The 17101-nt window shown below is 45.5% G+C and overlaps 1 protein-coding gene across 2 annotated transcripts in view; it reads left to right on the top strand.

The window, feature by feature from the left end:
• Nucleotides 1–17101, top strand: part of GMPR (guanosine monophosphate reductase) — a 53157-nt gene that overhangs the window by 14990 nt on the left and 21066 nt on the right. For both annotated transcript variants that reach the window (XM_009273713.1, XM_019470617.1), the window contains 3 exons: nucleotides 6385–6466; nucleotides 8822–8928; nucleotides 14616–14658. In XM_009273713.1, the coding sequence (XP_009271988.1) occupies nucleotides 6385–6466; nucleotides 8822–8928; nucleotides 14616–14658 (232 nt within the window). The remainder of the gene's footprint in view (nucleotides 1–6384; nucleotides 6467–8821; nucleotides 8929–14615; nucleotides 14659–17101) is intronic.

Here is a 17101-nt window from a genome sequence, read left to right as displayed (position 1 = left end):
GGAGGTGGTCGATGCCCCATGCCTGTCAGTGTTGAAGAAGCATTTGGACAATGACCTTAATACCATGCTTTATTTTTTGGTCAGCCCTGAAGTAGTCAGGCAGTTGGACTAGATGATCGTTGTAGGTCCCTCCCCTCCCCTCCCCTCCTCTCCTCTCCATTAAAGTCACAAATGAGCTGTGAAAGTTTTACACCATGGCTGAAGTGCATTTTGTATCCCCTATAAACACGGCCAATTGATGTCTTTAATAGAGGAGCTGCACAGCTTGGTTTCAGTGGGAAAAAGGGATGTGAGGGCGATAGCAGCAATGGGCTATTTTTACAGTTTGAAAGAGTTGTCATTTGCCTCGCTGTGCTTTGGGCACAGATCCAAATGTTCTAGGTTTGAAAATGACCAACCTTTCCACCACACTGGTGTAACCTCCGCTCACTTGTTTTTCAAAGCCTATGTTATTTCCATGGCAGCCTATTGGCATAGTCCATCCCAACCTATGGCTCTGGTTACACTTTGGCTTTCCTCCAGGCTGTGGCTGCTGAAATCATCCCCACCCACCCCTCCCCAAACAGGGTTTGTCCAGCCAGATCAAGTCCCTGGTCCTCCTCGCTGTGTGGCCTCATGGACGGTAGCTCTGGCACGGAGAGGGGGCGGCTAATAGGGGTGGTCTCTGGGCTGCAGGGTTGGTTTCTGCCATGGCCTGAGAGAAAAATAACAGCACTAGGTTTGTCTTTGGGAGCCGAGTGGCAGAGGACATGTGAGGGACGCCCAGCAGCTGTGCCCAGTGTCTGGCCAAGGGCAGGGACAGCCCCCTGGGCACAGGGACTGCCTCGGGGCCAGCACCCCAAAGGCCTTCCTTCAAAGGATGCTGGGCGGAGGGGTGGCAGGTGGGGCTGCACATTGGGGGGGGCCCCGTCACCCCCATGGCACAGTGCCACCACCCAGCAATGCAGCAGTCACAATGCCCCGGGGCAGGATAAAGGGGGCATCCTCTCGTGCCTCGCTGCCAGCCTGCCTGGCTTCGTCGTCAGGACAGACCTGGCCTGGGGGCAACCTGCAGACATCCAAGAGGAATTCCTTGAGGAGCTAGCAGAATTACTTGGAGGGGGTTGAGGGAGGAAGACCGGAGGCTGGACAAGGCTGCTGGAGAAGAGAAGAGCCACCAACACCTGGAGGTGTCTGAGGATATCGGGCCTTTTCAGCTGGAGAGCAATGGCCAGACCAAGGGAATGCCGCCTTAAGGAGCACTTGAGGAGCACTGCAAAGCTCTGTGTCCTCATCCCCTGCAGAGCCAGAGGCAGCAGCTGTAAGAAATGGGATGCAGAGATGTTTCCAGGGGTCCCAGTGCTTTGGAGCACCCACTGGTGTCCTGCCAGGTGCGGGAAGGATTCTCGCCCCCAAGGTCAATGAAGCCAGATCAGGCCGGGGGCATTTGGCCAGCCTGGGAAGCCCCGGAGATGGCTCCGGTTTGAGGGAGAATAGGGGTGGGGCATCTCCTGGGAGGCATGAGCAGCCTGTGGGACGAGGAGGCAGGTCTTGTTCACATGCTTAGGGAATAGCTGATCGCCAGCTCTGGGGTCAGGAAGGAATTTTCCCCCGGGGCAGGTTGGCACTGGTCCCTGGGGGTTTTTTGCCTTCCTCTGCAGCATTGAGCATGACCACTTGTCAGGGCAGGGCTCCTCTGGTCCATTTTGGCTAGATTACTGCCTGCTGCTCATGCACCACGAAGATGGCCTCCTGTGCCCTGCGCCTGGGGGGAGGAAGGCTTTTTTTCCCCCAAGGTGGGCTAGCAAGTCTCCCCAGGGGTTTTTTGCCTTCCTCTGCAGCACGGAGCACAGCCCCTTGTCAGGGCTCCTCTGGGCCATTTTGGCGAGGTTCTGCCACTTTTCAGCTCTCCCTGCATGCAATACAAGCGCGGGGCAGGCACGAGAGTGCTTTTCATGCATCACTGGCCAAGAAGCAGAGCGGAGCAAGTTCTGGAAGGCAAAAAGGATGCTTGTCATCGATACATGTCCTACTTTGGAAAATACCCCACGGTACCACACACTTCTTTTGTGTGTGGTTGGTCATGGTCCTCATTCTTCAAGTTCTCACTCTTCAGGAAACAGGGACTTCTTGGCCTGTATTCCCGCTGCTACTTTCTGCGGCTCTGGCTTTCCTTTGCCAGACTGCAAGGGGTGTTTTTTCAAGCTAAATCAAAGAATGCATCAGCCTGCTCCTGGCTACACCTGTGCATTGTGTTAATGCTTGTGAGCATTAGCTCTGAAACAGATTCAGAAAAATAAGATAAAGTAAAATCCTGCTTCCACTTGTAACCTTTGTGATATGTGTCCTTGAAAGTGTTTTTGGAGCTGAAAACCCCCTGGTATTTCAGGCAAATAACAGTCTCATCGTTATTCAACTCATTGTGAGCGCAGGGAATAGAATAGAATAGAATAGAACGGAACAGTTACGCTATGTTATGCCTATAGTTCTGCATGAAAAGATATGGCCTAGGTCTGAGGGGTCCATCCAGGAGAGCAGCTCTCTGCAGTGCAGGTCTCAGGCCCATCCCGGAGAGAGGGGCAGAGACGGGCACACCTACAACATCGCTCAGGCAGGGACTGAAGGCCCCAGGCTGAGCTGAGACACCACGTCCCCTGGGCCCTTGGCAGGAGATGGTGTGGGTGGGGGTCCCAGAGGAGTCTGGTCCCAGCCATTGAGGCCTATGAGCGCCCCCAGGACCCTGGCAGAAGTAGACCTGCACTGCTCATATACTGTCCTTCAGACATTTATGGTTGGCCACTTTGGAGACAGTATTGGGCCAGATGGACCTTCACTCTGATGGAGTACTGTTGTTCTCTGGCTCTTTCGTTTTATTATGTTTTTCCAAGGGAAACAGCTAAAAATGAGTACAAGGAGAAAAAAAACAAATCCACGGGGAAATGAACAGGTATTGCTCACCTCAAAAATATTTGGAACCATTTAGTTCCGGAGCACTTCCCGCTTCAGACTGAGGGCTTGATCTTTGAGCCTCACTAGTGTCAGAGCTGTGGGGTTTTTTGCGATCCTGTGGAAACTCAGCTAAACTGGATTCATAGAAGACTTGAACTGCAGTTCCCACATGCTTTTTGCAGATTTGTTCAGATGGTCAAATTATCTTGAGATGACCTACAGCTCTCGCCTCCATCAGAAGGTACATGCCTTCTTCCCAGAAAGTGACAGAGCCAGTGCCTAGGGTGGAACATGATTACCCATTCAATCCCTTCTGCTAGTGCAGGGCTGGGAAGAAATGTCATCACAGATTACCTCAGCATGTACTGGAAGGGAAAGGAGGAGGTGGGAAGGGAAGGGAAGGGAAGGGAAGGGAAGGGAAGGGAAGGGAAGGGAAGGGAAGGGGAGTTCAGGGAAGGGAAGGTGAGGGAGGAGAAGGGAAGGTCAGAGAAGGTCATGGAAGGTCAGGGAAGGTCAGAGAAAGTCATGGAAGGTAAGGGTTGAGCACCCTCTCAGTAAAGAAATGCTTCCTAATGTCAAGTCTGAACCTCCCCTGAGGGACGCAGCTTTGAGCCATTCCCACGTGTCCTGGCACTGGATCCCAGGGAGAAGAGATCAGCACCTCCCTCTCCACTTCCCCTCCTCAGGAAGCTGTAGAGCAACGAGGTCACCCCTCAGCCTCCTTCTCTCCAAGCTAGACAAACCCAGTGTCCTCAGCCGCTCCTCATAGGACGTGCCTCCCAGCCCCTTCACCAGTTTTGTTGCCCTCCTCTGGACACATTCAAGCACCTTAACATCCTCTTGAAATTGTGGGGCCCAATTGACGGGATTGCATTCCCATACTGTGTTCCCCCCAGTACAGAAATGCAATTAGTACAGCTATAGCTAATTGTTTCAGGATGTGCTATGTCAGCATTCATTTGCCTTGTGCAGCCCTTTGCTGAGAGGAAAGCGTGGTCTTAAAACATACTGGTTACCAGTTTGTTTACAAGCGTAACTCAAAGCATAGGTTTTAGCTCATAAATCCCAAGTTGTTTGAAATCCTTGCTCCTTAAAGACTGTCTTTTTCTTAAAAGCCCTCTGGACAGGAGGCACTCCTGGTAAGGGAATTCGTCTCTAGCCTCACTCTGCCTGCTGATCCACCAGATCCACCTTTGGACACATGCAAGGGCCTGTCTCATCATACTGAGCTTGCATCAAAATGTTGGGATTCTTTAACTGAATAGACTGGTCTGGCAGCTTTCTGCACTCATTGCACCAGTTTTGCAAACTAATTACCATATGTGTGCTAGAAGACTGTTTTTCGTCGTTTCTTTTATTAATTAAAAAAAAAAAAAGCTCCTTTGTATCTGAATAATGTCATCAGTAATTTCATCATACCGACATTCTCAGGTGGTTTCAGATGGGCGTATAGAAAGCAAAAATCTTCAGTCCTTCTTTGCAGCTATCTTAGAGGCACGTAGGGACTCTTAAAAAGAGGTGGTTGCCTTTTAGTGTTGGATGGCCACCTGGCTAGCCAACTACTTACCCACATCAGCATGATCAGCAACAACCTTCCTCTTCACTAAATGCCTGCAGAATTAATTTAAAAACTCAGAGACCTGTATTCACATTCCTGGAGGGTAAAGCTTATCCCCACAGACAGCAGCACCACTAACTGCATCACACTGACCCACCAGTGTTTTGTCTCTTGTAGCTTTTTCAGTGCCACATCAGCTGATTTGGCACTTTCTCCAATTAAACTTCCAAAATGGAAGCTCAGTTAATGGCAGCTGTGGTTATTTCCTTTCCTAGGAGGAGACATCCATTTCTAAAGTGACTAGCCTGATACCACCAGCTTCCTGTTGAGAGCCCACCCACACAGTGCATCCATTGCTCACCCGGCTGGTGGAGGGCTGGATTTCCTGGTCCTGCTGCATGGAGCTGGACTCCAGCAGGCCACTGATGGGTGAAAGCCTCATTAACACATCGCTCAGGCTCCACCCTTCACGCTTTGATGCCATCAAATGTATGAAACGGTGAAGTTCATGGTCAGGTCTTTTGAATTTAGATTGCAGAAAACCATGCTTCAAGAAATGTAGGTTTCCTTATGTTAAGGAAATGTCCACATCATGTTCTGGATTTCATGGCATCCATGAGCCAGAAAAAGCTGTATCTCATGGTATATTTCTACAGCCCCCATACTCCCTACCAGCTGAAGCTCTGACAGAAGAGATAGCCCCTACATCACTAAAGCGTGCGTGAAGAACTGCAGAGTAGAAATAGGTAACACAACGTCAGGTGGAGCGCCATGAGTTTCTGCTCCAGTTTGGAAACATCGGAGTAGGCAAATGTTCCTGGAGACGTGAGTAGATTACAGGGTGACTATGAGTCACGAATGTGATACAGGCAAATGCCGCCTTGTGCATCAGGCAAGATATTTCCGTAGGAAAGGCAAGCATTGTGCAAAGCCCTGGTGAGAACTCACCTGTGCCACTATGATAGATAAATTCTGCCTGGAATGAAGGCAAACAAAGACTAAGCAGTTGATTAGGGGCATGGAGGGCCTACAGAAGAAGACAATGACTCGAAGGAGCAAGACAAAGGCTGAGAGGGCTGCCATCACTTTCAAGAAAGGTATTGAGAATGAAGGCCAAAGGAAAGAGCTATGGAAGTGCAAGGAAAAATATGGTAAAGAACACAAAACAATTCAAGACTTCTTTCCGAGAAGAAGACCTCACCATAAACAGCGTGCTCTCTGCATCTCTGCAAAGATCATGCAGAGGGAACCAAACCCCTTTCTTTCACCTCTGGCATCACCACAACCAAATGAATGTATATGGTATATATGCCCTTATTTACATGGTCTGAATGTACATACCAATTTTGGCACCAAAGTACAAAATGGCAAGAATAGAACCTTCCTTACTCTTTCAGTACTCAAAATACTAAATCCTAAAGGAAAAAGAGATTTGCCAGGGTTTTAGATAAGATCTGAATATCTTCCCACAAAGTGAGGTAGGCAAATGGGATGGAGGGCTGTAGGCTGTTCAGGAGGGATAGGCAGGGCAGGAGAGGTGGAGGAGTTGCACTATATGTAAGGGAGAGGTTTGACTGTATAGCCCTTAATGGTTAGGGATGATGTGGTTGAGAACCGCTGGGTGAGGATTAGGGGGATGGAAGACAAAGCAGATATCCTGATGGAATCTTAAGGATTGGGGTTTACTGGACCAATCATGAAATTCATTTGACTGGAGAATGTACCTGTATGATTTGTTTAATCCCTGTGGCATGCACAATGAACAATACGGTGAACTATATTCTTCCTGACTCTGTATAGTTCAACTCATAAAAGCTCTGGATAAAACTGTACATTATCATCTTTACTGCAGTAGTCTTGACATCTCCCATATATGTGATATTGTTCCTTCTGTCTAGGCAGGCAATGTGGTGACAGGAGAGATGGTAGAAGAACTTATTCTTTCCGGAGCAGATATTATTAAAGTGGGTATCGGACCAGGTAAGTCAAACCCAGTCAAATAAGGGTGACATGGTAACGTTGGTGGGGGAGTTGTCCAGATGGAACCGGTTTATAATGCTGTTTGCTTGCCCATTAGGATGCCTAGACCCGCTCAGGTCAATAAAGTAACACTGCCCTTGCACATAATATAATTAAGAAATACATGGGCAGGGTGCTAGTGTTTCATACTGCAAAGTGTTACATATTCCATCTTCTGGCAGTGAAGATGACTATTATTGGAAGCACTGAGTTGCCTGAGTAGCTGACATTATCAGTGATAATACGTGTTGTGTTTAGGAACACTTTTTCTAGCCTGTTGAAAAGAGGCTGAGTCATTCCAGCTCAAAGGATGCTGTGTTCAGGTATCCACTTCTATCAAGGAAAGATAGGTTTCTAAATAGCTTTATGATTTGTGTTCTGAGGTTGCCCATCTTGTCAATGTCTTCAAAGATGAAATGGTATTAATTAAGTGTGAAGTATGGATAACATTGCCTCTACCTGTTACTATTGCCTGGGAGCTATAATACTTACATTAATGCACTTATATGTTACCTATCACTGTAACATTCCCATGGATAAATGGGAGGACCCTAAACTTACAGTGCTTTTCCTACCTTCTCTTCCCTAATATTGTTGTCTGGCATATACCGCCATATTGTCTTCCCTTTTTTCTTTCCCTCCCTTGTGCATTTGTTCATGTGCTCCTTCCTCTTGCTATTTTCTTCATAGACTGCAGCTGGGGTCACCATGCGTGGGCTAGATTTTAAACTGGCTAATGCAGGTGCCACTGACATTATAGCTGTGATCAGCCAGTGCAGTGCAGGCAGATTGTTTACTCTACAGTGCAAAATAGTTATGGTTCATGAATGGATAATTTTAGCAGAGCAAATGATGTAATAAAGGTTGCAGTTGTGCCCAGGAAGACAGCAAACTACAATAAATTCTGCAAAATACATGAAGAATAAACAACAGAGATGGTGTGGTGCAATTGTCACAGGCAAGTTCAGATATAAAAGAAGAAATATTATAGTTTGTAGCCTCAAAGTGGAAATAGTTAGGCGTAAATGCTGTGTAGCCCTCTCTGGAGATCTTCCTGAACAGATCTGTACAAGTTGACCACCCAAAACCACAAGTAACAAATGTTCCTCACAGAAGATCAGATCTTGAGGCTTTTTTCCAGATAGTGGTCCATCCTGTGGAAAATGGCAATGATTTATTATAAAGCATTACATATATAAGTACATACCCTGTGGAGATTATTTTAAAACTAATTGTCTTCGTACTTTGCAGAAATACTTCTCAGTGTTTTCACCTTGTCAGTTCTTTGAAAGATCTTTGGAAACTTTTACTTTACTGGTAGCTCGAGTATACCTGGGTATCAGCTGGGTGAAGGGATCCAGATTTCACTGCATTTGGTTTAGAATCTGTTTTGAAATTCTTGTTATCGTGCTGACCTTTATGGTCTGTATCCTAAATTATAAGACCTGGACTGCCAAAAAGCAGTCCTCATTTTGACTCTTAATCTGAGTAGAAAAATAGAGAAGGTATTCCAAAAGATCTATAGCCATGTTACCATGTTGAACTATAATTGAAGTGGGTTTTTTATATATATGTATATACCTTTATTTTTATATATACATATATACATGCACCATGTATGTGTATAAATACAATAGTTTAATAATCAAATCTAATTAGTATATCTCCTGTAATATTACACTATACAGCTTTCTGATGATTACTTATCTCACTTTTTAAATTGTGTGTGCTGATTATCTTATATTTCCAACTATTGTGATCAACCAAATATTTCTGCTTTAAGTATTAGGCAAAAGACAGGTTTCTCTTCCTTGTGGAAAATCTCCATAAAAAAGAAAATAAAAGCACAGATTTTCCCTGAGAATTATTTTTAAAAATATATGTAGAAAAGAGATAGAAATATTTATTGGAAGAAATATTCAGGTATTAAATGCTGCTGCTGAGTCTCACAGGTTGTGACTCTGGTCCTTTTGTCCCCCTTCCCTTCAGGCACCTCAGTCAGATTTGCTTTCTCATGAGGCAGTAATTCCCTCACCAGGAAGCATTACTGATGAGACCTAAACTGGAAATTGTGGCCCCAGAGAAGAAAGGGGGGATATTAGTCACCCCAATTACAGCTCCCACGAAGTGATGTGGTAGCATTTCAAAACTCAAGTTCCTTTTATCCATGAGAAGCCAACATTGGCAATAGAGACTTCTTGAGGGGAAAAATAATACAGATAGAAACACATTTTTTCCACAAGAAAAAGAAAACAAGCCATATCTTTTCTGTCAGCCTAATGGGCTATGTTTTTTGCCTCTCATTCTCTTGTCTAGGTTCTGTGTGTACCACTCGGATTAAGACGGGGGTGGGCTATCCACAGCTAAGTGCTGTTATTGAGTGCGCAGACTCAGCACATGGCTTGAAAGGACATATCATCTCTGTAAGTAAATATCAATTACTCTCAGATTCCCACTGTGCAAATCGTTGTGGAATAGGAGAATCAAATAGTCCAGTACCCTGCATGTTAAAGTCTATCATTCTGTTATCTCCAGTTGACCCCTATACTAGCTCCTAGGGTAGTCAGTGGAGATTTAAACGTAAAGAAACCAGCTCCCTCTAATGTTTAAAAAGACTTGCATATCTCACTCCTGTTTGTGCCTTTGGAAGGCTGCTTCTTGCTCCCTGAATGGAGTAAGCTGTTATGTGAACAGAATAGGAAGCTTGATAGTGTTTTTCACATTGAAGCAAACAGTAATTCCTACGAAAGATTTCTGAAAAATTAGTGAAATGTAAACATGGCTTTCCCCAGAGAGTGGGACTGAGGAACAGGCAGGCAGTAGAGGGGAGTACAAGGTAAAACGATAGGAGCCCATCTGTGCCCTAGTAGCTGGATTGATTCATATAGTATTCTCACAGAGCTCTCTGTGCAGGGGCAGGAGTGTTTCAGAGGTGGCTCTGTTGAGCACAGCTGGCACGTGAGCCACTTAGTTCTCACAAAGCTCTGGGGAAATAATGACCCTGTGGAGAAAAAAGAGCATGTATCTGTATTGCCTGCTAATGGCAGCTTCCACTCTACCAGCAAGACCAGATTCACCTCACATAGAAAAAGTCTATCTGTAAGCATGGCCTCAGACTGAGCTGGACTGCAGCCTACAGTACCCAAAGGTCCTGTGTGCTTAGGCACGCCAGCCAGTCAGTGTGCCCCTGACTGTGTCAGGCTTGCACAGCCTCTGCAGGCTGTCTGTGAGGCAGCTGGTAATCAGGAAGGCATAGGGGCCAGGCAGCATGCTGTGCTCACAGGTACCCTTACAGCCAACAGTCTCCCTGTGCGGCCCTAGAGGAGACCACACACTGAATTTTAGATCTACTGCCAAGTGAAATCACTGGAAGGCCCTGATTTGTTCGACCCAGTTGTGACTAGTATCCATGTGAGGAAGGGGGTGTGTCGTGTTGTTGAGGAAGGAGGGGAGAGGAGAACAAACTGACTGTGGATGGGCAAAGGGCTTGACTGTATTTCTTGGAGCTGTGGATATAATGGAGTAGGAAAACAAGTGTGTGTTACAGTGGGATCTTTCTTGCTCTCTGCTGTTAATGCATATGCATTCCCTCCTCTCCATGGCTCCCCTATATGAATTTTGCAGAAAAAAAGAAAAGCAGTCTGTGATTTTATGACTTGGGCAGTATTACAAATGTTTATGTCTACAGTAGACAGGAGAACATGTGTGCAATAGAGCATGAAAGACTGACTCATTACTATGAAGGCTGGATAACTATAGGTGTCATCCTAGCAGTGGTGCTCAGATACCCATCCTAGTTTTGCAATAATCATTGCAATCTGAGGGCTAGCAGCCCTCAGAATATTATTATCCTGATTTTACAAGAAAACAGGGAGCGTGTATTTAGACTGTTGAAAAATGAGACAGTTCTGTACTATTCCTCGTCTCCTTTCCTGCTTTGGGGATGGATCAGTTCCTGACCTGCTTAGGTCATGTTGGCTTCAGTGAGCCCACACCTATCAACCCTGTAGCCATTACAGGGGGAGTATAGGAGGACAATTTAATACCCATCTGCTACAACATCTGGGCCAAGAGAATTACCTTCAGCTGTAACTGGGGTCTCTAATACTGCTGCAACTCAACTCTGTCACCCAAGCTAAGGAGACTAAAGCAAGGTGAGGATATTATGCCTGAATTCTGCAGCATTCAGATAGGTATTGGTGTGTTTATCAGGGAAAGAAAAGGCTGGACTGCGTGGTCATTGCCAGAGCTCTGGCAAGAGTATCACAAAAGAGAGGTATCCTCCTGAGGGAAAAACACCATACGGGAACAGGCCTAAGTATATAATTGGGTCTAGTGGCAACAAGTATACATGGTATCCCACAAAATGTCTCACTGCTGTCATTATGTAGCTTCAGGAGGGGGCACCCCCTGCCTGAGCCAAAGGAGACCTCTACAGCAGAGTATTACCACAGCTATCTACCTCAATTCAGCAGGAGAAAAGGTGTCCAGCAGTTTTTTGTTATATTGATATGGAAGTAGCAGGAAGGATATGAAAAGATTCAAGGCCTACCAGCTATCTTCATGTAGATTTTAGCTGATGGTGTGATATCGGTTAGTCCCTTGGGGTGGTTTCTTGCATCCACTTCTGTCTTGTCCAGTACCTTCATCGAATTGCTCCTCTTTCTTGTTACTCAGAACTCCTTGCTCCTCTTCCTTGTTACTGTTGGCTCAGCTTATGTATGAAGGGAAAGAGTTCTCACTCACGGAATGAGAAAGTGACGGTGATGAGCACAGTACAGGTACTGCAAGAAACACAGCACACTTGAAGACCATTCTGCAGGAGCTCTGCTAGGATGGCAGCACAAACTGGGATTTTAAATGTTTGTATTGCTGAAGTGATCATGTATAATTTTTGGAGCTGATACATTGATAAAGAAGGTGACAATTTTTAGGCAAACATGGTAGTCCAAGTGAATGCCTGGTGTTTCTCTAGAGAGTCACTTACACAGAGAAAGGGGAGGTGAAATTGCACCAGTTACTTTCCTCTTGCTAAATTATCTTTAAGACTCAAAGCTCACCTCAGAAATGACTTTCATGACGCACTGAGAGAGGAAACCCTGTCTAAGATACAGGCACTGTTTCTGTCCCGTGCTGTTTGTCTGGGAGCCAATAGTCTCAATTTTCATTCTCGCTAATCCATTGGCCTTGAGAAAGTGCAGCAGTGAGTTACAGTGGAGGGGCCATTTAGCAGGAGAGCTCCTTCAGAAATGCCCTACTTGAGATAAGGTTTCTGTTTCTTGTAGGTCAGAGAACTACTCTGCCGGGTAGAGAGGCAGTCACGTATTCTAGTAAGCCAGCAATGTGGGGAATGGAAAGCAGCCTTGCATGTGTCCTCTCTCATTCGGCTATCATTTGATAGAGATCCCTATTTCACCTTCACCCTGTCTGGGTGATGGGCCACCAGCGTTCAGTGGAAAGGATGACTAAGGGGTTCTTCACCCAGCTACTGCCATACCGTCTCTTCCTCCACACAGAACACTTTCCACACAGAAATATGGCCAGCATATATAGTTCAGAATAAAGCACCATGTGTATTGTTTTTACTGCTGTATATGCCACATACTTTATATATCTTCTATAAATAGCTATCTGTTTGCTGATACTGTAGGAAGGGCTGGTTATACAGTTTATTATAAAGGTTGCTTGAAACATATAAATCATAGTTACAAACTTATTATAAGTTGCACATAATATTAAATATTCAACCAGTTCATACTGGTTTTCCATATTTTTCCTCAGGCTAAATTTTGTTGTTGTAAAACGGTTTATCTGTTCGGAGAACGAGACTGGGGAAAATAACATTATTTTAGCCACGTTAAAATAATTCTGTTGACTGGAAAGCTGTTTTCCCCTCTCCTTCAGCTTAGCACCCAGTTGTCTCAGAATCATGCCCTCTATAGGCCCCATGGCCACCCTTTCCAGTAGGCTTACTTCAGAATAATGCCAATTCTCCTGAATTCACAGGGGGATTTGTACAGATACATTTCCCCAGGGCTCTGAGGTAGAGGCTGAGCCTGCAACAAGCTCCATGACTGAAGCCCAGCAGTTCTACAAGTCATTGAGTCCAGAGGCAGGCCCCTGTTGGGATGAGCTGAACCGCAAGGGGAAGCTTGCCAGACAATGCAGCAGAAGCACAGCCTTATTTTCTAAACGGAGTACTTGATTTTTCACATGGAATGAAGTGGTTTAATGCATATAGCTTTATTATATAGCATCTTCTGGCATAACTGCTTAGTACATCCCCTTTTTGTTTCCCTTTCTGTGAATCATTAAATTTACCTGCTTATGTGAAGTAAGTGGAGACATCTACAGATAAAGAAGTGCTGTGAATCATCATTGGTTCCTTTTATCTTAAATGGTAACTAACTCATGAGCGTTTGGGAAAGTCTCTTAATCTGCTCAGCATTTTGTAATTTGGTGACATTCAAAGTGATATTTTTTGAAGCCGATGATTAATGATTACACACTAAGGCCCCCATCCCCATGGTACTTCCGAAAGCATAAAGCCTCCATCACTGCCACTACTGGGTTAATTATAAAAGTCAGACACTGAGCCACCCAACAAGAACAGACTGAAACCCATCTACCAGAGAGCATTCATAGCCAGCCTGTCTCAGTCAGACAGTAAGAGTCAGGCAAATTCCTGACACTACTCTTTGAAGATTATTAGACCTCTCTTTCTACCTCGGCTCTTCCTCCCCTGACACAGGCACACACACTCACACCCTCCTCCAGGCTCTGACAGACTTGTCAGAGGGAGAGAATTGCACAAGCAGAGCCCTTAACAGGAGAAAGAGATTCAGCTGTCAGCCCAGCACTCCTTTCTGGAGCTGACAGCAAGAGTGTCTAGCTCAACAAAAGGCATAATGTGCTAGAGGTTATCAGCAAATGGAATAAAAGCCTTTAAAGTTCTACCAGGTGCTGTTTGCAGTGGGATGCCCTTTGAAAAGCCACTCGCTTTCAGATCCACCTGCTCAGTTTGTGTCTGAATCCTTTTCTGCGCATAGAGAGATTCTAACACTCAGCCCCACTGCCAGCTACCCATGAAAGCCAGCTCTAAAATGGCTGATGGTGGGGATGTCTGGCTGTGCTCAGCCACAGGTCATACACAGGCATGCATTTCTGCCAACAGGGAGGTGAAACAAAATGAAGTAACCACACAGTCTGGGGAGTAGCTTCAAGAGCAGGAAAGCTGTCAGCAGTCTGCAACGGACCCTGATCATCAGAGGAATGGGGAGCCCTCTTGGTACAATGACTGTGTAAAAGGATCTTTCATCTGATGCTCAGACCTTTATGAAACCTAAAGAACCATAGCACATGATGAGCTCTGCTATGTGCCATTCCTTTTTTACAGCCCTATCACACATACAGAACTTCCCTCCCCTCAACCGAAACCCCCTCATCAGCCACTTCTTTGCTCTGCACTGAAACTGAAACACATAGGTCTAAAATGCTAAAGATCTCAAAGTGCTGTTGTTTCTTTACCAAACCCATAGCAAACAGTGAGGAGTATGATGAGAGATTCATTTTCACTTACCAAAGGTTAGATTACCCAATTTGCTTAGAGATTATCAGATGAAAATCCAACATAGCTGATGGTATATTTCCTCACCCCTCCCACTGTGACCTTTTAATGTGTTGTAAACTGCTGAGAAAGTTCTTTTAAATGTCTTTGGTGGTTTAAGGTAGGGGTTTGTGGTACCTCTGCATCACACAGCCTTTCATTAAAATGGCAGGGAATGATTCAGATCATCAGAGGAGGGTTTTTTTTTCCAGTTTCTGGGATTTAGGAAATTGCAGTCAGGAATTTGCATTGCTGCTGTTACCAGTGGTATTATCAGTAGACTTATACGGTAAAGTAAATGAGCCTAAAGAAGGAAAGCAGTAGAAGGGGTAATATGGATTCCCTAAAAACTCAGCCAAGATGATGTATACCAGTGGTGCACAGTCAGCTCTTGACACGCTGTTCCTGAGCAGAGGCCATTCTGCTGCGGGTCGCAGGGGGCCAGTGCTCGCTGGGTCCCTGAGTGAGCTCACTGCCACTCACTGTCGTCTTTTCTTTATGCAGGATGGAGGATGCAGCTGCCCAGGAGATGTCGCCAAAGCGTTTGGTAAGGACAGTGTGTCATGGCACCCGTTACAGCCTGCATATCTCCAGCACCGTCAGCAGTGATGCAGGAGTCAATTTGACCCTGAATGTGTAATCAGCAATAGGTTACATTTGTCCCTGTGGGTGACTCCAGTGAAATTAATACACCAGACATGAATTTGCTCTTTGGACCAGACAGTGCAGTGCAAAACATACAGTGGTCGAAGTCCTATTTAGAAACTATCTGCCAGGTGTGCATGGGATACAGCCACTGGGACAGTAATACAAAGAAAACTGATAAGGGTTTCTTCTGAGTAGGGTTCAAAGATGCCTGTAACATTGCCAGATCTGGCTGACCTGGGCCTTGGATGGACGAAGAGATGGTGGAATGTGTGTTGGACAGAAGAACAAAACAAAAAGGCAGGCCAGATCCCTGGAGATGTTCTTGGGATCAGCTGTCCACTTGAAGAGATGAGATTTTATTTATACTGTATCCCCTAGAGCTGAGCAGATGTCTAAAACATCTAAGTTAATAATTAACAGATTTTAATCTCATGCCAATAGCTTCAGTGAATTGCACCAGCTCTTGCTGATAGAATAGAGAATTTAATCTGTGAGTATTTTCTGTTGGGCATGAAAGTTACATCGGTGGGAGGGGGTCAAGGTCAGGATTGTCACTTAGCTATAACCTTGTTGCAGCAGCGTGTGTGAACCAGGCGCTAAACGCATCCTGGGCTGACAGGACATTTAAAGACACTCCCCCACCCCCCAAAATGCCAAACCCTTTGGAGATGTTACAGTGGGGTAATACCTGGAATACACTGGGACAGCACAGTCTCTCATTGGGATTTCAAGGTGGTACGATACAAGAGAGAGCACATTATGATACAGCATGTCTGCTTGGCAGGAAGCTTTGCAAGTATGGAAAGCACAGGCAGGCCTAAACTCAGATTACAGACCTGCCAAGAAAAACTCTGGGCCTCCTGGAAAGGTTGAAACCAAAATCTGTCTTCTAAGTTTGCAGACAGCTCCTGTTTTTAGACAGGTCAGATGACACGGAAGGCTTAATTAGAGAATTTTAAGCACAGCCGTGGAGTGATTGCTACCAGCAAGGAATCTGCTCAGTCACAGGATTTCACCTCACCCTTGTGTTACTCAGTGGCTGATGTGACGTAGGGAATAGATACCTCTATTTAGGTGATTCTGACATAGCTGAACAGTGGCATCCACCCTCTTTGACAACAAGATTGTATTAAAAAAATACCCAACCTCTCCTCAGCCCGGCCCACATGCCGCCTGCAGTGAGGCCTTTGTTCTGCCTGACTTTCTCTGGCTCCACAGCTCACCCAGTTCTTGCTGGTGTTGTCATTGGGAGCTTGTGAACTGAGATTGCAACCTCACTGCATTCCCACCTGCCTGCACAGAAACCTGGCCTGTGGAAAAGGTTTTTCTTCAACAAGAGCATTTCCATAAGTTAGAACAACAGGAGCAACTTCAAAGTGTTTAAAATGTTTTCCTTTGTGATATTTATAGCAAGTCTGAAGGGTCCTTGTAGTCTCTTTGGGCTAACTGAACAGAAACTTGCTTGAAACTTGTGAGAAGGCAGATTCTGACCTTGCTGGTTGTCAGGAGGTGCTGGGATTCACAGTGGTATGTGTTTGAAGGCTACCACGTGTTGTCCCTGGGACAGAGGAGCATCAGAAAGCTGAGATTATACAGGCAGTAGTTCTACTCTGACAGTAGGCTAGACAGATCAGTCTGACCTGTGTGTCACAGGTACAGGGCTGGAACAGACAGACATTACCCTGAGGCAATAAACTTACCATATCTGGTTACGTATAATTGAGGTAGACACACTGTGGACATCTGACTAGCTGGAGCCAGGTGTGTATTTGTCAAAGGTGGGTGGCAAAATAAGCTTCTAGATGATGTTATTACTATCAGTGTTTATTGAATGCTATTGAGGTGATTGGCTATGTGAGCCACATAGAAGATAGCCTGCATGCTCAGCATTTACAAGCCAAAGCCTTGATACTGATACTGAATTGTCTAGCACAGACCTCTGTGCTTGCTGAGAGCCTCTTGGGGGGAAGAGTTACATAAATATATTGGATAGCAGAGACTGGGTGATAAAACACACAGATGTACAATTTCGCTGGCGATGGAGGCCTGAACAGAGCACGGACAAGAGACCCACAGAGGACTTTTTGTTAAAGTGATTATATTTTCTCTTTTTGGTGGATCATTGTAAAGTCTTAATGAAAGGGATGTTGAGGTGTTCATTACAACTACCTGAAAGGAGGTTGTAGCGAGGTGGGTGTCGGTCTCTTCTCCCAAGTAACAAGCGATAGGACGAGAGGAAATGCCCTCAAGTTGCGCCAGGGGAGGTTTAGATTGGACATGAGGAAAAATTTTTTATTGAAAGAGGTTGTCAAGCACTGGACCAGGCTGCCCAGGGAAGTGGT

This window comes from Aptenodytes forsteri, unplaced genomic scaffold (genome assembly GCF_000699145.1).
Source record: "Aptenodytes forsteri isolate BGI_AS27 unplaced genomic scaffold, ASM69914v1 Scaffold63, whole genome shotgun sequence".
NCBI lineage: Eukaryota > Metazoa > Chordata > Aves > Sphenisciformes > Spheniscidae > Aptenodytes > Aptenodytes forsteri.
The sequence above is the reverse complement of the archived record's forward strand: the minus strand, read 5'-3'. Positions and strand labels throughout refer to the sequence as shown.